Raw genomic sequence first — 17454 nt, 5'->3', positions numbered from 1 at the left:
TAACAATAGATTTTGTGTGCACACATGGAAAAAAGATGCATAGAATTTATTTTTGTTGTTGTTCCTTCACTGGAAAATTTAACCGTCATTCCCAAGGAAAACTCATTCCAGGTATAAGATGGTAGCACCAGAACCAGTCTCTATCATTTTAAAACAAGTTACAGAGTGAACATATGACTAATATACTGCCCTCGCTCACCCTGTGGAAGAAGCCTACAGGAAAAGAAAACTCCTCAAAATGCTCCCAGGATCAGGCTAGTGTTTGCTTCCCCTCAGAATGAGATACCAAGCCCCACAGATCACCTTGGATCTGAAGGAGGGTTAGGATTCTTCACAGTAACTGTGATTGCAGCTGCCCTAAGGACTAAACTTAGCAGGGAGGAGTGGCAGAAAAGGTATCATAAGCTAGTACAAGTGATGACCGCAGGGTTGGTGGGAGATCGCATGCCCCCTTCAGCTGCTCATGCCAAGTGTCCATTCCCCCTGTGGTTCCCAAGAAGCAAAGCTGTGCAGGCAGAAAATCATCTGTTCCATCTTTGTGCAGGGTTCACTGGGATGGTCTGGGCCACTGGTTTTATTTTTCCATAAATATATGAAAAAGTAGTGGTGGCTTTATCATGATCTAGGTTCATTTGGTGCTACCTCTGCACAGGGGACTGGACTTAAAATAAATGATGACTTGGACTCAGTGTTTAAATATGGCATTTGTTCAGAGAGAGACCAGTACTGACAGGCCAGTAATGACACTTATATAGCACTGTAGTGAGTCGGTGTGGCTCCCCGCCGCCCCGGAAGGGGAAGAGCCCATCCGGAGGCCGGAGTGGGCGGAGCTAGGGAGTTCTGAGCCCGCACCTCAGAGGGTCAGGCGGCGACCCAGAAGTATAAAGCCCTCAGAACTCAGTCTGGCCCCAGCAGCCGGAGAGACCAGACGTCTCCAGCGTAGCTCGGGGCTGGGAAACCTCCGCGGACCGGAGTGACCGCCAGGAGCCGCCGGGCCTGCCCGGCGCCCGCTACCCCGAGGAGCCGCCGGGCCTGCCCTGCGCCTCCTATCCAGAGGAGCTCCCGGACTTGCCAAACGATCCCTGGCTGGACAAACCCATGGTCCAGGATCCCCCCGAGGCCGACGCCAGCAACCAGGTAGGCCCAGAGGGGGAGTCTGGAAGTAGCCTGGGGGTAGCCGACCCCAGTCTGGTTGCAGCACTGCCAGAGCCGATGTTAGTGTGTTGCGGCCAGGATCCCCACTGACGAAGCAGCAGGTCTTCTGCTGCTGCTAGGGCCCCAGGCTGGGACGCAGTGGAGTGGGAGGTCCTGCGTCCCCCCTGCCACCCAACCTGTGGGTGGCAGTCTCCCCCTCTCCCAGGCCTGTCGAGGCTCAGACCTATTCCTGTGGCTCAGCCCTGCCTGAGGGCCTGAGCTTTGCCTCAGCGTTTGTTGCTCCGCCCTGACCTAGGGCCTGGGCTTAAATACTTTATTTACTGTGGCTCAGCCCTACCTGAGGGCCTGAGCTCTGCCTCAGCGTTTGTTGGCCCGCCCTGACCTAGGGCCTGGGCTAAATACTTTGTTTACTGTTGCTCAACCCTGACTAAGGGTCTGAGCCCTGACCTAACGCTGGTGCCCGCCCTGAGCCGGGGTCGGGCTTCCTGTATCTTTCAGGACTGCAAGGGCTGCCGGGCGAGACCCGACAGCCAGACAAAGCACTCAAGCCCCAGCAGGTAGTGAGTCGGTGTGGCTCCTCGCCACCCCGGAGCGGGTCGAGCCCCGGCCAACTCCTGTACAAGCACCATTCAGCCAAGAATCTCAAAGCTCATTTCAGTCCACCACTTAATACTCCTGAGAGCATTCTGTGCCAAAAAATTAAAAATTCTGCGCACAATATTTTAAAATTCTGCAAATTTTATTTGTCAAATAAATGTGGAGGCTCCAACATGGCATTGGGGAGCACAGGCCACTGGCTGCACAAAGGTGGGAGATCACTGTACAGCTCTTCCCTCCAGGACACGGACTTAGCAGTGAGGCTGCACCCAACCCTGACATAGCGCAAGGACCGGGCCTGCCCCAGAAACACCCCAGGGCCCTACCCCTCTGTTCCAGGTGCACCAGGAGTGGGCAGGCAGGTTCAGCAAGGCAGGAGCCAAGTGTGGAGGGGCTTAGTGTGGGGTCTCCAGGTATGGGTTGAGAGGCATCTGTGTGGGGCAATCTGGATGCAGGCGACTCAGTGGGGGATCCAGGTGTGGGGAGGATCTGGATGCACAGAGGCTTGCTGGGGGGTTCTGGGTGCAATGGTAATAGGACTCTGCAGGGGAGTCCAGGTGGTGGTGGTTTGGGCTCAGTGGGGGGGGGAGTCTGGGTGTGGGTCTGACCTGGCCCCAGATGCCATGCGGGGAAGAGGAAGTCCCATCCTCCCCAGCCAAGCCGGGACTAGCAGCTGATCCAGCGCAGGGTAGGAGCCCCCAGCTGGGTCTTCCCCAGTCCCGCCCTCTGCCCCACAGTGATTTACCTCTCTGCCGGCTGCCCTGGCCACCTGAAACATACTGCTGGGGAGGGTCGCATGACCACTCTTGTGTCTTCCCTTTGCTTCCCCGTCAGAAAGTCATTTTTCTGCAGGAAGCAAAGAAATCTGCTGGGGACATAAATTCTGCGCATGCACAGTGGTGCAGAATTCTCCCAGGAGTAAAAATTTAAATTTCACACCCTCTGAGACAGGCAGGTATTTTGCTTCTTAGTTTTAAAAATGGGTAACTTGAACTTAAATTACTTACCCGTGGTCACACAGAGCTGGGAACAGAACACAGGAATCTAAAGTCCCAGTCCCTTGGTATAACTCTTTTTAAAAAAAGATACTCCCAAATCTAAGACTCTCATTAATAGGAAGGATGTTCACTCTAAATGCACCTTTTATTGTACAAGAACTTCAGCTATAAATTTTATAACTGTATTATTGGGATAGAAAACTTTTTGAGTTATCACCTTAACAAAAAATCTGGCCCAACTCTAAATTCCTTGTAATGGTGGAAGTTGACACATTTTATGACATTCCTAGAAGTGGCATCTCCAAAGGGCTGTATTAAAAAAGGTAAAGATCTACCAGGTCCGACACTAAGAGGAATACAAAGTCTGCTTAGTCCATTCCACTGAAATATTATTTTTTCAAGTGCAAAACTCAAATTTGCTTTGCCAAATCCATTAGCATGTTTATTTCAGGATTGTCAGTATGTTTTTTTGGTATGGGCCCAATTTCACCATGTAGTAATTTGCTTCATAATCTGCTATCTTGATTACTTGGGTTATAGTTAATCCATAAGCAATTGCTAGCATTTACTAATTGCTTTTCATATGTTGGAAACAAAAACTTGAAAAATCTCTTAATGGAAGAAGGGCCTTTAATGGCCCCTAGGTATCGTATCAATGGGAACTATAAATGCATATGTGCAAAAAAATATATAATAAATAATAACAGCAGCTAAAAGCAGCAGGGTCAGTGATGGCTCATGTCTTCATAAGAATGAAACAGGATTCCCAGAGGCTGGAGACCAGGTTTCTATAGGAGCTTACACTAATACTATACTAAGTAGTTGATGAGGTAATAAGGGTAAAGAAACTGACCTTTCCTTAACTCTAATCATTATCAAGGCACCTCAATATCACATCCTGTAGACATCTAGGATAATCTGATCAATATGGAATGATCCAAGCTCCCCCAGTACAAAAACATTAAAAGCAACCACTTACTAGTTTTCCTCCTCAGACACTCATGACTGTTTTACTAAAAGGTTAAGAATCCAGAAGACTTTTTAACTGATAATGAATATGATTCTTGCAGGCCACTTTCAAATAATATTCTGAAGCACCTGGTGAGGGCATTAGGCAGAATACATTACTTTGAGTATTACTGAGCATTGTGTGGGCACTCAGTTGGCATCGGTCTGAGAAGAGAACAAAAAAATTGTCAGAACTGAAAATGCCTAGGAAAAAAATACCAAGATGACATGCAGGAATAAATAGGGCAAAGAACAGAATCAATCAGAATCTCAATTCTCAAGTGATATTCAGTGTTAAGAATCTTCTTCGTACAGTACACAGAAAAAAGCCAAGCACAGCATGCAACCACAGAGATCTTTGTAGAAATGACCTTTTATAGACTTGATCCTGGTGGAGCACTTCTGGATACAAAAAACTCATGTAAAATGTTTTTGCCTAGGTCGGCTTGAAAGGGAGCCAACATACCAGCACCAATAAACCAGATAAGAAAAAACGAAGGGGAAATAAAATATTTTAGTTTTGCTTCAAATATTTCAGTTTTAAAGCATGATCTTGTTTTTTCTTGAAGTTTCAAGACTTTGGCTTTCTTTGTTCACCCCCATATCAGAAAGTGGAGCCCAAATTCTCCACGTGTTCTTCCTATTGAGTCCATCTTTAAATGTAGTAAGAAATAAAGTAGCTTTGAGAAGTAAGCTACAGTCAGAGAGGAGATGAAGAGAAACTGCATAATTTTACCATTCAACTAAGAAATAGCTATAGATACAATTTTAAAACTATTTCTTTAAAAATGAAATTAGAATTTCTATTGAGGTCTAACACAATCCCAAACCTGTCACATTCTTAAGTATTTTTCGGGGTACAGACTTCAAAGAAGCTCAATTCATCTAGAATAACCTATCCAAAAAACATTTTCTTTGTGAACACAGAAGAGCAGGCAATTGCATGCAGACCCTAAGTTACTTCTCAACTCAACTTAACTCTTCCTTTCTTCAGAATAATATTTGGAATTTTCCCTGAAACTTATAATGGGATATCTTAAGTGCTATCTTCTTTCTTTTATCAGGCACCTAGAAGTTTAAGCCAGAGAAAACATAGTCTTTAAATTTTCAGAAGACTTAATAAAGCTGCAGCCTTTGATTTATCCTTCGATGCAACTCCTTTAGTTTCCCAGAACTTTAACTGTAATATAGATAGCCTTGAGATTGAATGCGTGTGTGCATGCATAATCTTTATTGGTTCATTTAAATCTTCCTTCAAAGCATTTTACATTTTTCAAAGGCCAACACCAATCCAAACAGCTGCTTAAAATGCAGCCTATCACAAAAGCAAAGCTATAAGCTTCTGACAAAAACATTCAGCCTTTCATACTAATCACAGATAAAGTGGATTTGGCAAAAGATAATTAGAGAGGTCTAAAAGACTAATGAATTCTGATGACATTTCCAAGCTATTTTCGAACATCGTTTAAATGTAGTTAATATTAAGTAAACTCTGTATACAAAATGAGACAAGCACATTTACGAAAACAAACATTATTTTGGAAAAAATGAAAAGGAAGATTTGTCTCACTGTAAATCTAACTGCAGCAGGAAGTTGCTCATGACACCATAAAGTAGGAAGCATATGTTTGGTTAATCACTAGGCTGGTGGGAGAATGAACTGTAGCAATTATTTAAGATGCGTTAACAATTCCATCAACATATACTTGAAATATAAATTTTAACTACAGTACCTACTTGTTAAGCACCAAGTTATACACAATTTTTTTAATCAGTCCATCTAAGAATGATTTTCAGTAGAATTTGTTAAAACATAAGCGGATGCTCACTACCACCCAATTCCCACATAATAAAGGAAAAAATATAGATACAGTCAATTTTACCTCATTACAGTGACTGAGCCTGACCTGAGGATGTGATCAGGTACTAGCCAAAGCATAGCAACCCTCCTGTAAAACTGCTGGCACATAAACAGAAGCCTTACCAAGCCTCGGCTGAAAACCAGGCCCTAAGTACATGTTATTTGAGAATATCACAGGCAAACAAATAATATAATTATCTGAGCTGAAATATGTACTACCCACTTGAAACATGATAATGAAAATGCCTCTAGTCATAATCTGGCAAACCTGAGGGCATTAAATTACAGAGAAAAATATGATTTGTGGTATAGCAGCATGACATGGCACACAGCAGCACATGTCAGCCAGCAAAAAACATATAACTGATGTATCATATTAGTTTTCATGTTAAAATAAAGTAATTCTTATACAAAAAGGAAGACAAGTGAAATTTCACAATATAACATAATACATTCCTACATAACATAGGAAATACACACGGGATGAAACTGACTTCATTCACAGACAGCATCAGTGATCTAGCACAGGGAATAGGCAGAGGGATGGTAATCTGCTCCCATAATGTGCTCAGAGCATATGGCTGCAATGCAGTCTCCACAGCTGCTTGCTGCAGCCAATGGGCTGGAAAAAGTGACCACAATTCCTCCATGCCACTTGTGTAGTTCTAGTGACCCGTAATCTTGCCTGCCCTCACGGCATGAAAGGGGTGCAGAAATCTCCTAGCAAAGCTGCTCCTCTGGCAGTGCCCCTTCTCTCTGCATTGCTCAAGGCCTCTGCAGAGCTTGGTGATGCAAAGGGGCCAGGACAGACCCCCTTCACCGAGTTAAATTTAAAGCATGTTGTAGTGAACTGAGTACATATCTATTTTTTCTCTTCCTGTCTATAATAGCTTTAAGAGTATGTTTCAAGAACCTTTTTCTCTATACATGATAGCAGTTGAGAAGTACAGACAATTTCTGTGGGATCTGCAGGAGACTATAGAGTGTAATGCTGATTTCTTGGACTTCCTACAGACCTTGCAAATCCTTCCCTGCAAGCCCTTCAGGAAAACTGTATTTTTCAGCAGTCTTTACAACAGCTAAAGGATGGAGACTTTTTATTAAATATATCAAGTAAAATAGTGATTACTTTTGTAACTATAAAGTGAATTTATCCCCTACTGAATTCTAAAAGGAGGTGATGTTTGTTCCCCTCTCTTAAAATATTCAGGAATGACTTCATAAGATTTTCCATCAAGAACATATATTTAATTCAGGGACTACTAATGAGCCACTGATCAGTGACATTTGACTTGTGTTTAGGATTTAGGTAGAAACCACAAGAGTACTGGTAAGAGAATGGTCTTTATTACCTGTCTCTAGTCACATGACATTGTTCAGAGTTACAAAAGACTATAACCCAGTTACATGGCAATATCCACAGACTCCAGTGACTAACGTTACAGTGACTTCAAAGTTTTTCTTTTTACATGAAGTGTGCTTTATGTTGATTTTTATCTGTTTAAACTGGTGAGCTTCCATCACCTTTGCTTTATACCAATTCACATCATAACCTGAAAGCTATTCTCTTACTTGTCAACCACTGCACTGTATGCTTATGTTCCAATTCTCATACACTATTTCTTGTTCCTGTTTTTATCACTGCGTATTGACCTTCATAAATTCTGTATATTGTTCTACAAAGTTGATGAACACAAAACTAAAGTATTACATTTCAAACTCTTAATGTACTAAATATAGCAGTATTAGGGTGAGGGATGATCTAAATGGGAACACCGATCTAATTTTAGTGAGTCAATATAATTTTAGTTTTATTACTTCAGTTTATTTTTACAGGCATTAATTATTAATTTGTATTATTTTAACTGTTTTCATTTCTGCAAGGAAGCCATTACACTTTTGTAAGAGGGACACTGTCAAGTCAATTTATGGATTTGGGAGCCTTACTTTACACATTTTGGGTGAAATGCTGACCCCATTTACATCAACAAGGCCAGAATTTCACTCCTAGTTTTGAAAATCTTGTCCTCCATTAACAATAATGAGCCTTACAAAAAACCCTGGGATGACTTCTAACTACAAAGATCTATAAGCAATGCTATTTTAGCAAAACAATGCAGATCCTGATATCATTTTAAAAAAGCAATTATTTCTGATATAGCCCCCACTAAAGAGTATCCTGAAACAAACAAAAAATCCCATTAAAAAAAAAACTGTATATATGTTTTCCCCATCGTTCTCCTGTTGATGCTTACAAGCATTTTTCCAGAAAAGAAACTGACTGACTGACAGACAACACAGAGGAAAAGTGAAATGACTATGAACCATGTTCTGTCAAATGCACAAAGTTTAGATTAACTGGACAGGAATTGTCATTTACTGTATGTGCGGGGCCTACCACAATGGGGTCCAGATATAGTTGAGGACCCTGAGCACTACCACAATATAAATGTTAAATAATAACAACTGAAAAAAATTAAAAGACTTTTTTAACCTAACTTCTTTCAGTTACCATACACTTGGGTGTTACTTCTAACTATAGGACCCAATCTTGCAATGAGATCTGCTAACATTGACCCCTCTGCCTCACAAAGCCCTGTTACCTTCAAGGAAACTCCACAGGGGTTTGCACTAGCAGATCTTACTGTAGGATCAGAGCAATAGTAGATTACAATATTTTCAGATAGAAAGGTGGCTTTCAAGTTGATAGGTTTCTTTTAATAGTTGTCAGTAAGGAACTGAAATACTGAATAAATACATTTAAATACTTGCATCAAATACACATATGGACACATTAAACTCATGCTTATCCTGATTTCAGAAGAAGCCTGTCAAGTTCTCTGGGGCCCCAACTGAGCAAAACATTTAAGCACATGCTTAAGTCCAGCTCTATTCAGCAAGGAACTTTGCTTTAAGCACATACTTAAGTGCTTTGCTCAATAGGGATGGAATGACATCTGCCTATGTATTTGTACAGTGCCTACTAGAATGAGGCCCTCATTCTGAATGGAGCCTTTGGGTTCATCCACAATATAAACAGAACAACTTCCTTTTATATTTAGTTCCAAATTGCTTTATTTACGTTATAGTAATGCCTAGAGACACTAAGGACTAGAGTCCCACTGTGCAAGGCAATGCACACACAGATAATCTAAATAAGTGGACTAACATTTAAAAGTGCCGAGCACCCAACAGCTTCCACTGACTCTGATGCAAAGTAATAAGTTTCCAGCACTTTCGAAAATCAGGCCCCAATTTTAGAGAGCACCTAAGCACTTGGCTAAACATCCTTCCTGAGCAATGATGCTTCCCTGAATCAGGGTCATTTTTAGGTGCCTACATATTGATTGGGCGCCTAATTTTACACTCTTTGGGTGAAATCCTGATCCCACAATAGTTAATAGGAGTTTTGCCATTAACGTCAATGGGGCCAGGATTTCACCCCAGTTTGAAAATGTCCTTCATTAACAATAATGAGCCTTACAAAAAACCTCAGGATGTCCTCTAACCAGGGCCGGTGCAACCCATTAGGCGACCTAGGCGGTCGCCTAGGGCACTAGCATTTGGGGGGCGGCATTTTCTTCGGCGGCGACCGCAGCGGCCGGATCTTCGGCCGCCCCAGTCATCGGCATTTCGGCGGAGGGAGCTGGGGCAGGGGGGCACGGGGAGGGCCGCCTGCAGCAAGTAAGGGGGGGTGGCACGCAGGGGAACCGCTCCCCGCCCCAGCTCACCTCTCCTCCGCCTCCTCCCCTGAGCACACTGCCCTGCTCTGCTTCTCTCCCTCCCAGGCTTGCGGCGCCAAACAGCTGATTGGCGCCGCAAGCCTGGGAGGTGGGAGAAGTGGAGCAGCGACAGCGTGCTCAGGGTGGAGGTGGAGCAGAGGTGAGCTGGGGTGGGGAGCTGCCGCACGGCTCCCCGGGCGGGGGGTGGGGAGCTGCCATGGGGGGGAGTGGGCGCCTCAGGGCGGGGGGGGGGGGGAGCTGCCGCAGGGCTCGGGGTGGGGGCGGAGCAGAGGTGAGCTGGGGTGGGGAGCTGCCGCACGGCTCCCTGGGCTGGGGGGGGAAGCTACCACGGGGGGGGCGCCTCAGGGCAGAGGGGGTGGGTGGGGAGCTGCCGCGGGGGAGGCGCCTCAGGGCAGGAGGGGTGGGGAGCTGCCGCAGGGCTCGGGGAGAAGGTGGAGCAGAGGTGAGCTGGGGTGGGGTGCTGCCGCAGGGCTCCACGGGCCGGGGTGGGGTGGGGTGGGGTGGGGAGCTGCCGCAGGGGGAGGCGCCTCAGGGCGGGGGTGGGGGAGCTGCCGCAGGGCTCGGGGAGGGGAGAGGGCGCAAGGTGGAAGTTTCACCTAGGGTGCGAAACATCCTTGCACCGGCCCTGCCTCTAACTACAAAGATCTATAGGCAATTCTATTTTAGCAACATAACACAGACACTGCTATAACATTTTGAGCTTTTTTAAAAATGACTTCCTATAGTTTATAACTATTCTCTCCCCTCCCCCTTTTTACAGTTTTATTCCTTCTCTGGGCATCTGCAAAACAGCTTTGTATGGTTTGAGATATTAGGATTCAAATCTAAATGTACAGACTAGCAAAGGGAACCACTACTACAAAAACAATTATCGGTTTAGTTACAATCTGGTTTTGTTGTATTTTTATTCAATTTTAGAATATTATAGACTAATTTAAAAAGCACTTTTCACAATATTAGTGAAATGATAAAAAAGAACATTTCCCCCCTCTCTTACACATAATTTACAACAAAATAGAGCACATTTATTTCGTGCCACAAAAACAGAGACAACCAAACAATTACACATTAGCAACAAATCTCCAACTATAAAGAAAAGCTTAGCCATACAACCAGCACAAACATCCACAAACTGTTCTACTAAAATAAGGTAAAATAAGAGTTTTCAGTCAATTTACAGCATTTTGTACCCGTTTATGACTATGATCTATTTGATCATAATTGGTCTCATATTCATGGATAGGGCTTATGTAAGAAAACTGAAATCTTGCAAATAAAGGAAGCTTTTGTTGTTCCTGTGAAATGACATAAGTTGAATTTAAATTGTTTGTGAAACTAACATTATGCATTCTACAGTTTAACACAGTAATCACTAAGAAGTTAGGATGGCAGCTGTTGTACATGTTAAGCTAACAAATGTTACGTGACCAGAGATGACTGGCGTGACATGTGGCTGTAGCCCTTTTATACAGTCACGTTCCCAACTATTTAAAAAATGTCCACAAAAGGTCCTTTAAAAATAATATTCTCAAGAAGTTTGTGGAAAACTGGTCCTATAGTATTTATCCCCATCCAGCTATTTATCATTTTGTTAGTATGCACAATCTAAGATTTACATTAAAAATAATCATATAAGAAGCAATTGCCTTTGAGGAAAAAAAATTATTAACACTATGACCTGAAGCTGGACTAGTTTGTCTGGAACCAGAGGGCAAGTATTACATGTCCAACAATCAATTATCAGTCCAATTTTTTGTATCTATGATCATAAATCTACATACACACCCATAAGTAGAGAGAAATCTGTTTGTCCTCTAGATAGATTCCAACAGTCTGTGTGAACTGTAATATTCAAATATCAATCCCTTTTATCCTTATCCTCAAGTATTGCAAAGACTTTATTTTTGATGGATCCAGATATGTCTAATTTTCAATATTCTTTCTGTAACTCGTACCTTTGTATCCTCCATTTTGATAAAAATTAATATATGCAAAGGCCTGCTTGGTTGCTCCTACCACTTCATTCATCTCTCAAGTAGCTACATATGATGCCATTTACTAGAAGGGTCCAACTGAGTCTAACACTGGACAATTTCCTGAAAGCAATTGTTTTACCTGATGATCTCACATCATCAAAGCAGCTTCCCATTTGACTTCCAGTAAAGTCAGTTCAGTAAAACATTTATTACTTTAAATAGAGCTGGGAATTTGTTAGTCTAATTTTACCCTTATTTTTTATTCATGAATTTTTCAAATATCAGACCTGAATTTTACAAACTTGTTGGAAATTACTCAATGAATGTTTAAGCAATGGACAGCTCATGAATTGGGTCTGCTGCATGTATTCTCTATTTGTTATCCGCGTTATGTAAATTGGGTGGCAGGATTAGGGAATTTTTATGAGATTGTAATCTTTTCTTTTCAAGGTCACTTGAGGTAGGCCTTGCCTGATACATCATTGCTAGATTAATTAGGCTACTGTAATAATAGGACTTGATCAGACTTAAAATAGAATTTCTTACATCACACGTAAACCAAATAATTGCACATGGCATATTTTTCGAACAGCACTACATTAAAGCACACTAGGGACCTTTAGTGTGCACCAGCAGGGTCTACATCGGTGGTTCTCAAATATTTGTACTGGTGACCCCTTTCACATAGCAAGCCCCTGAGTGGGATCCCCCTTATAAATTAAAAACACTTTTAAAATATATTTAACACCATTATAAATGCTGGAGGCAAAGCGGAGCTTGGGGTGGAAGCTGATAGCTCATGACCCTCCCAAGTAATAACCTCGCGATCCCTTGAGGGGTCCCGACCCCCAGTTTGAGAACCCCTGGTCTACATGGACCAAAAGTGTGCTTCAGAATTCACACCCCCATAGCGTGCATTACCCCATTGTGTAGATCATTCTTTTTATTCTCTGTCTTAAACTGTGGGTCTGAGAGGGCATTTGATTGAAGGTGGCTAGTATTTGCAAGCATCACAGGAGAAGTGGGCCTTTAGGAGGGATCTAAATGAGGAGGAAAAGGGATCTGGCACACTGGGATTGTTGAAGATAATATTGAATGAAATATGACATGTAGATAAAAGAAAATAGACATGAGCTCATTTGTTCAGGTTTACCTGTCATGTGTCCTCATAAAGTCCCAAAACTTCTTAGTGCCATTCTGGAAAAAAAAAAGGAAAAAAAACAAAACTCATCAATACAATTAGTCCCCAATGAAAATTGGCTACCTGAAATCAAACATCATTTTAACAACAGCAACTTCCTTCCTTGACAAAACTGGCTGAATCTGGAATATATTTATTGATTTTTTACCACAACAGTAGAGTTGCAGGAACAACTATTTAATTTTCAACTAGAAACTGGAAAGGGCTAAGGAAGGGACTAAATGCTTACCTACCACTTTGTAAGAGCAAAGGCAAATATGTTGCAAACATATGCCTAAAATAGGCACCTAACTCTATATTTAGGCACCTAAATCAAAGATGCCTGATTTTCAGAAGTACTAAGAACCCATATCTCCCAGTACTTCAGTCTATTCTGACGTAAGTACCCACATATGGCTTAAGGAGACTGGCTTTAGGCACCCAATGTTTGACAATCTGGGCTCTAGTTTCTAGTATAACGATGTTCACTTACAAGGATATGCTACTGAATATTCTTATCCTGATTTATAGATGGCAAAAGCATGCACATAACAGCTAAAAATATTTGCAACAGAATAAAATCTCTGTATTGTTACCCTATGAAAACTGATAATCAACTAGCTACTGTGCTACAATTCACTTGTTTACTTCCAAGATAATCTTGGGCCAAATTCAATAGACCTGTGCTTCCAACATCACAGCTGAATTTTACCCCCTAAACTGTAATAATTTCCCCCACAGACTTAATAGGTATGTTGACACTTGTTTTACACATATAACTTCACATTGTATAGTCTATGGTATATCTATTAAGACACCTCAGCTGAACTCAACAAAAGAATAAATCCTTTTCCATCACCTTAAGTATAAGTTCTCAGATGGTGTAAATCAGCAAAGCTCCATTGAAGTCTAATGGAACTATTCCAGTTTGCATCAGCTGAAATGTGGCCTACAGATTTATTTCCTTAAATCACATTTTGGGTTTATATGATAAATTGGGAGCCACCTGAAGGAACCACCTCTTTTGGTAACTGCCTCTCTCTTTAATTGGACAGGCAAGAGGTAGACCTGTTGAGGACTTATATATCTAAAAGATACTGTGATGGGGTGTACCTTGCCCTTCATGGCCCCCTGCTGGAGAACCTGTGGTCCTACTACACCCCGCCCCAGGAAGGAGCAAAGGAGGTGGGGCCTCCAGGCCTTCCTATAGAGGCCTTGTGGAAGCAGCCAATCAGAGCCCAGCAGGCTCGGCTGAAAGGAGCAGGTCAGCTCCTGGCTGGGGCCAGTGGGGTAAGAAAGTGTTCCTTTTCTCTGGCCACAGGAGATTGACTGGTTACGCCCCCCTATCCCATCCCCGATGCATCAGTGACTAGGGACAGCGATGGTTGAGGCCTGGAGAAGGGTACTTCCGCACATACTGCTTGCGGATCGCGCCACCACAGGAGGGACTTGAGGACTGGAGGAGTGAGTGAGACCAATTTGTCTAGGTGGTCTCAGTTCGGCCTGTATACCAGGGCTAGCCAAGCCTGAAGGGGATGGAGCTGTAGCCTGGCATGCTGTACCACATACGTGCAAGCAGCCATATGGCCGAGCAGTTTCAGGCAATTTCGTGCCATATTAGTGAAGAATCTTCTGAGATCCTCTATGATGGTGCCCGTGGCGAGGAAGCGAGATTCCGGGAGGAATGCCCTAGCCTGACCTGAGTCGAGGAGAGCTCTGATTAACTCTATCCTCTGAGTGGGGGTTATGGTTGACTTTGCCACGTTCAGAATGAGGCCAAGCCTGTGGAATGTTGTCCGCACCAGGCTCACGTGGGCCTCTACTTGGGCCCGGGAGCGACCCTTGATTAGCCAGTGGTCTAGGTATGGGAATACTTGCACTTATCACTTCCTCAGGAAGGCTGCCATGACTGCCACACACTTGGTGAACATCCGAGGGGCCACCGAGAAGCCAAAGGAGAGGACCGTGAACTGATAGTGGGTGTTTTTGACCACGAAACAGAGGAACTGTCTGTGGGATGGAATCATGGACACGTGAAAGTCCTCATCCTTCAAGTCGAGGGGGTATACCAGTCCCCTGGATCCAGGGAGGGAATAATGAAAGCCAGGGAGCCCATGTGGAACTTCAACTTCTTCATGAATCTGTTTAGGTTTTGCAGGTCTAAAATAGGCCTGAGCCCACCCTTGGCCTTTGGGATTAGGAAAGACCGGGAGTAGAACTCCCTGCCCCTGAATTCAAGAGGGACCTCTTCTACTGCCCTGAGTTGTAGGAGCGTTTGCACCTCCTGCACTAGAAGTTGCTCCTGAGAAGGGCCCCTGAAGAGGGACGGGGAAGGTGGGAGGGAACAGAATTGGAGAGAATATCCCAACTCTGCCATGCTCAAGACCCATTGGTCTGAGGTGATTTGAGCCCAGGCGTGGTAGAAATGGGATACAGGATTCACAAAGGTAGGGGAAGGATTCGGGATCTGAACTGGTGCGTGACCCCCTTCAAAAGTCTGGTTTGGAGGCCGAGGGCTGCTTTGCTGCACCTTGGCCCTGGGTTAGAGGAGGACAGAGAGGGCCTCTGTCTATTACTCCTGCCCTGCTTTCTGCTATAGTCCTGCCTAGGAGGATCCGAGTACAAGCGAGGGGCGGGTTGCAGCTTAAATGGCTTTCTTTGATGGGCTGGCATATGAAGCCCCAGGGACTTCAGGGTTGCCCGCAAGTCTTTCAGGCTGTGGAGCCTAGTGTCTGTTTGCTCCGAGAAGAGTCCTAAACAGTCAAAAGGCAAGTCCTGAATAGTCTGTTGGACTTTGTGCAGGAGTCCCAACACTTGAAGCCATGAGCTCCGTCTCATTGCTATCGCAGTTGCCATCATATGGCTTTCTGAGTCCACCAAGTCAAGGGAGGCCTGCAAGGAGGTCCTCACGACAACCCTTGCCCTCCTCCAGGACAGCCGCAAACTCCAAATGGGAATCTGCTGGAAGCAGTTCCTGAAACTTGGACAGCATGTTCCAGGAATTATAGCTATAGCGGCTAAGAACTGCCTGCTGGTTGGCAATGTGAAGCTGGAGCCCCCCGGTACAATACACCTTCCTACCGAAGAGATCCAGCTTCTTCACCTTCTTGGATTCAGGAGTCAGCCCCAGTTGTCCCTGCCTTTCCTTCTGGTTGGCAGCCTCTACCACCAGAGTACTGGCGGAGGATGAGTAAACATACCCTTTGGAGGGCACAAAATATTTCCTCTCCACCCCTTTCGCCGTGGGGGGAAGAGAGGCGGGTTTTTACCACAACACCTTAGTGGTTTAATGTATAGTCTTAATGAGGGGTAAAGCCACCCTTGAAGGATCTTCAGGGACCAGAATGTTAACCATAGGGTTGGTCTCCTCCGACACCTCCTTTGCCTGCATGCTCAAATTTTGAGCCACCCTCCTGGGAAACTCTTGGTACACCCTGTTGTCCATGGTAGGCAGTGTGGTGGAAGTGCCCGCCACCACTTCATCTGGGGAGGATGAGGAAGATGCCCACGGGGGCACTGGGTCTTCCTTACCCTCTGGTTCGCAGGGATCCCCTTGCACTGAAATGCCATGCCGGGAGTGCTGCTGATTTCCAGGCCCGCACCCTTCTCGGTACTGGCCCTGGTGCCAGGTTCCGCAGCAGTGTCAGCCTGCGTACGCATCTCCTGCCCTTGCGGGTGGGGGGACGACCCTCAACTGAAACTTATTTAAATCTAACTAAGACTATTTGAACTAACACACTAAAATTTTAAACTATTTATAAGAAACAATGAGAAAAAGTCTAGAAGGGGATAACTTGCTGTTAGCAAGAGAGGAGCTGCTCCAATGACCATCAATGGCGTTAAGAAGGAACTGAAGAGTCAGCGGGTCAGCAGGGACCTATATACACTGCCTTGAAGGCATGGCTCCAGGGGGCTCCACAGCCAACCCAACGGGTACCGCTAGGAGAAAATCCTTCCGGCGACTGTGCATGCGGTGCGCGCACACCTACTTGGAATTGACATGAGCAATCACTCGAAGAAGAATTTCCTTTCTACAATTGCAGAGAATGTTGTAGTATGCCCTTTGGCGCATATGACAGGTGGGAGTGCAGATCTTAGGAAGTCATCCAGAGGCCAGAGTCATCTGCATGAAGCCCCTGGGCTTTTATATTTGCTCCCCAGCACCAGCCTTCCTCTGCCTCAAATAGCAGTATACCTTAAATGGAGTCATCATGCCTTCATTTATGCCCCCCACTATTGTTGCTCACCCGAGGAATCCCTTTGAGGAAGGTAGATATTCAGATTATGGAGAGGGAGAAGAGAGCCTGAATTAATGTTTATGAGGCATTCATTTAAATTTAGGCAATTAATCCCTGTGGGATTGCTGAGATTATGCCATGAGGTGCAGCAATCCTCCTGGCCTCAACTGCCCTCCTGTTCTTTTGCAAATTACAGAACCTGACTGCCATGAAACACTTATAGAAGGGTTTACACAGAGTTGAGGAAAATTATACTGTGGAGCTAGTACCATGTTCTCCTGTGCTCCCAACACAGATGCACCAAATCTGAATCCCTTCTGCTCATATATGCCCCCATTTACAGTAATGGGATCTGGCCTATGAACTGTACATAACTTTAAACAGAAAATAAGAGACTCAGAAATAAAGGAGTTATCAGGATAGGAAGTCCATGTTTTCTGTGAAAATGACTAGCATTTGCCCACATACAGATCATTATCTAAATGGCAAATACATTGAAAGGTTTACTTATTATTACTGACTTTTTAATGTACAGTGTCACACCGATAAAAGGGTTAAACTAATTTGCACTGAGTCCTTCAAGGTGCTGTTCATCATCATGCATTGATCAGACAGTGCTGTAAGTGTATCTTGTGGCTATATCTAAATAATAATCCATTTCATATATCCAACCTGCACCTGTCCAAATAAATAAATCA

The 17454-nt window shown here is 44.2% G+C and overlaps 1 protein-coding gene across 1 annotated transcript in view; it reads right to left on the bottom strand.

The window, feature by feature from the left end:
* The window catches only part of NUDT14 (nudix hydrolase 14), an 88760-nt gene that overhangs the window by 25984 nt on the left and 45322 nt on the right, over positions 1–17454 (bottom strand). Inside the window, exon 2 of the mRNA XM_065404247.1 lies at positions 12492–12535. Coding sequence (XP_065260319.1) covers positions 12492–12535 — 44 coding nt within the window. The remainder of the gene's footprint in view (positions 1–12491; positions 12536–17454) is intronic.

Source organism: Emys orbicularis, chromosome 4 (genome assembly GCF_028017835.1).
Source record: "Emys orbicularis isolate rEmyOrb1 chromosome 4, rEmyOrb1.hap1, whole genome shotgun sequence".
In the NCBI taxonomy this organism is placed as follows: domain Eukaryota; kingdom Metazoa; phylum Chordata; order Testudines; family Emydidae; genus Emys; species Emys orbicularis.
This window is presented reverse-complemented; position numbering and strand designations above follow the sequence as displayed.